Source organism: Branchiostoma belcheri, unplaced genomic scaffold (assembly GCF_001625305.1).
Source record: "Branchiostoma belcheri isolate BF01 breed outbred unplaced genomic scaffold, Haploidv18h27 scaffold78, whole genome shotgun sequence".
NCBI lineage: Eukaryota > Metazoa > Chordata > Leptocardii > Amphioxiformes > Branchiostomatidae > Branchiostoma > Branchiostoma belcheri.
In genome coordinates, this window is record NW_017804442.1 from 1,177,969 (window position 1) to 1,180,992 (window position 3,024).

The 3,024-nt window shown below is 41.7% G+C and overlaps 1 protein-coding gene across 2 annotated transcripts in view; it reads left to right on the top strand.

Annotated features, from left to right (window-relative positions):
- Positions 1-561: 561 nt before the first annotated feature.
- The window catches only part of LOC109485765 (calcium-binding protein LPS1-beta-like), a 7,703-nt gene continuing 5,240 nt past the window's right edge, over positions 562-3,024 (top strand). Inside the window, exons 1-4 of one of the 2 annotated variants that reach the window (XM_019789449.1) lie at positions 562-612; positions 1,001-1,071; positions 1,604-1,707; positions 2,333-2,488. In XM_019789449.1, the coding sequence (XP_019645008.1) occupies positions 1,016-1,071; positions 1,604-1,707; positions 2,333-2,488 (316 nt within the window). In that variant the 5' untranslated portion in view covers positions 562-612; positions 1,001-1,015. The remainder of the gene's footprint in view (positions 613-1,000; positions 1,072-1,603; positions 1,708-2,332; positions 2,489-3,024) is intronic. The other variant, XM_019789448.1, reaches the window with a different exon arrangement.

A 3,024-nucleotide genomic window follows, 5' to 3' on the forward strand; every position in this document is an offset into this window, starting at 1 on the left:
ACCCCACCACCCCCCCCCGCCCTTCATCTCAGCCCCTTGACCTCTTCTGGAGGTCGTTACATATCCTTGACACCTTTGACATTTACTATGGTTGTCTCTTCATCGACGTCAATTGAGTTACATTTAGACGTCCATGTTGACGTAAACAGCAGTGTATCAGAACTAACCCACCACACTTACCGAAAAGAGTAAGGATTCTTCCCTGTGTGAGTGGTTCAAACCTTACAGTACTGTCTTGTAGGTACATTTACAATGGTGTTCGTACATGTAAACTGGTGTGTTACACCTAAAGGCGGTTTACTGGTTATGTGAAACAAACAATACTTAGCCTCATGGCAAAAATGGACACCAACTACGGTGGCACTTACCCCCACCCCCACCCTCCTTCCTTGACCTCTACTGGAGGTCGTAACTTATCCTTGATATCCTTGACAATAGTTTATTTGCTATGGTTGTCCCTTCATCGACGTCAACTGAGTTATATTTAGACGTTCGTGTTGACGTAAACAGCAGTGTATCCGTTGCAACCTGTTCGTCTTCTCACACCTACGGTATATTAGGGCCTCGGATCTCGGAAACATTCAGATCCAGCACTTGAAGTCTTCAGGATTGGTAAGTATTGGATAGTATACAGTCACATTTGCCTTTGTCGTAGTTTAATCGAATTTTGTGGTGATCGTGACGTGTCCTCTTCAACTATGAGAGTTGCAGATTATTTTTGTGCGGGTTTTACTCTAACAATGGTCACTGCGCAAAATTTCCATTCCTGACTGTGTTTTTGACCTCTGAACGACAAGGACTTTGAGTATAGGACTATGACTCTGTTTTGACGCATCAGACTTTAATGTTTACTGTATGTTGTCCACTCTTGTTTTACTGTATGTTACAATGTCTTGTCTTGTAATTTTGCTGGCCCCCTTGGAAAACAGCCAATGTAAGCTGAATGGGGCTACCCAGCCGTCTTATGATGAAATAAATAAAGTGTGTCTGTCTCTTTCAGATCTATATATCAACCATGACTCCCTTCCTTCTGCTGTTCGTTGCCTTGGCAACTGCGTCTCCAATAAAGAGGTACGTACCGAACATCTACCTTCACATGATCTACCTTAAGCCAGTTACACTGCTTTTCTTTTTTAAAATATAATCTGCAGAAACATAAATTTGAATTTTCAACTGCCTTAGCTTAGCTTCGACGTACCACATTTGTTCTGTAGCCTGGTTAAGTTCTGGTTGAGTTGTGAAAATGAAATGTATAGTGGAAAAGGGTAAATAAAAAGTGTGTTCAACACTTTTAAAAAGACCCATAACTGAACCAACGTTCGTGAGCGTCCTTCTACAATTGACTTGTAATTCTGGTTATATACTGCAGCTATACTGCAGCCATATGACCCCCCCCCCCACCGTGCCCACAAAAATCACGCCAAAACAGTTACTTAAGCAACTTGATATGATTTTGCAAACGATAGTGGGCGCTATATGCTACCTGAAACGTCTGACAGTTTTCTAAACCATATCCAGTTGCTTGAGTTACTTTTTTTGGTTACCAGTCTAACCTTCGGCGACGAGACTACAAGTTTTCTTTTCCGTTTTTTTTTTCACACAGGCAGACCAGCGGCCTAGATGCCGACGGAGACGGTCTGGTCTCCAAGGATGAACTTATGAACGCCATGTCCCTACAACAGGCACTCACGGCCCTGGACAGCGATGGTAATGTTATACAAACTTTTACTTAACGACGAGATTACATTCGTCGTAGGTTATTACTAAGCAGGCTGTGACAAGGAGATAAGACAACCTTTTTCACACATATCTTGAAAGTTCATCTGTGTTGGTAGAAATCATAATGAAGCAAATTTAAACTGTAATTTCCAACACAAGAAATTGTCGAATGTACAACTCCAGTCTTTGTCAAGGAATGAACAATCCACCGCTTCCGTGACGTCACGCAGACAACAAACGTGACTCCTTGAGCAGTGGATCATAGGTTGCAGAAAGCCTGTGGCGCCCCTTATATCTGTTGAGGGATGGTTATGATGCCCTGATGTAGATGGCCTCTTTAATATTTTTCATACATGTAAACATAAAGTATAAAGTTTTGAGCTCGCACGACGTTTGTGACAGTTTTCTCGATGCTATCTAACTATGAGAGCATGTAAAGTACGTGGTAACGTACGTAACGTATATTTTATAAAGTACTCCACAAAGCCTAGGATGTTTGAAATTGACGCCTCAGCCGTCTTACTAGCTATTACCTGAAGAACCTATGTTATTATTTGTCATCCACATCGAGATCTAGGACGTTATTAATGCATTATCCTTTCCATTTGTGCAGGTGACGGCTTCATCTACCTGCCACAGATCATCGAGCTGTGGGGAGTCGGAGACAAGTTTTACGAACTGAACACCGACGGCGACAACCATCTTACCTTCACGGAGATTGAAAACGGAATGACTCTCAGCGACTTCTACGACCAGTTCGACTTCAATGGTAACGTTTATTTATTTATTTATTTCTGAATTCTTTAACCAGGGTGGCACTACTCAGTGACATAGCACTGCTTTACGGAGTGGCCCTGGGTACGACACATACATACACGGAAATACAACAATATATACACCGAAAACAATGTCATAAACGTGATCCATTACTCGTAATCGGGGTCATGCCAGGTCGTAAGGGAGGGAAGTCAGAGGTCACGTAACTGAACATACAGTGTTCTGAACGTCTATGTCACCGGTATTTCAGCCCACTGCACCTCGATAAGACAAACGTTAACTCTCAATTCCACCGTTTACCGTAATTCTGCCACATTTTCTTGAATGCTGAATGTTAAGAGATGAATAAATGAATTTGTATTCCACAAGACAAATGTCAAAAATACCCTGTTGTTCAAGACATTCTTGAAGAGACCTTTGACCCTTGAAGAGATCTTTATATAATTGGTTTATTTGCATGTATCAACATATTTACAACATATCTCGCAGCCTTGACATACAGGGCTGAATTCTGATCAAGTTGTTTAC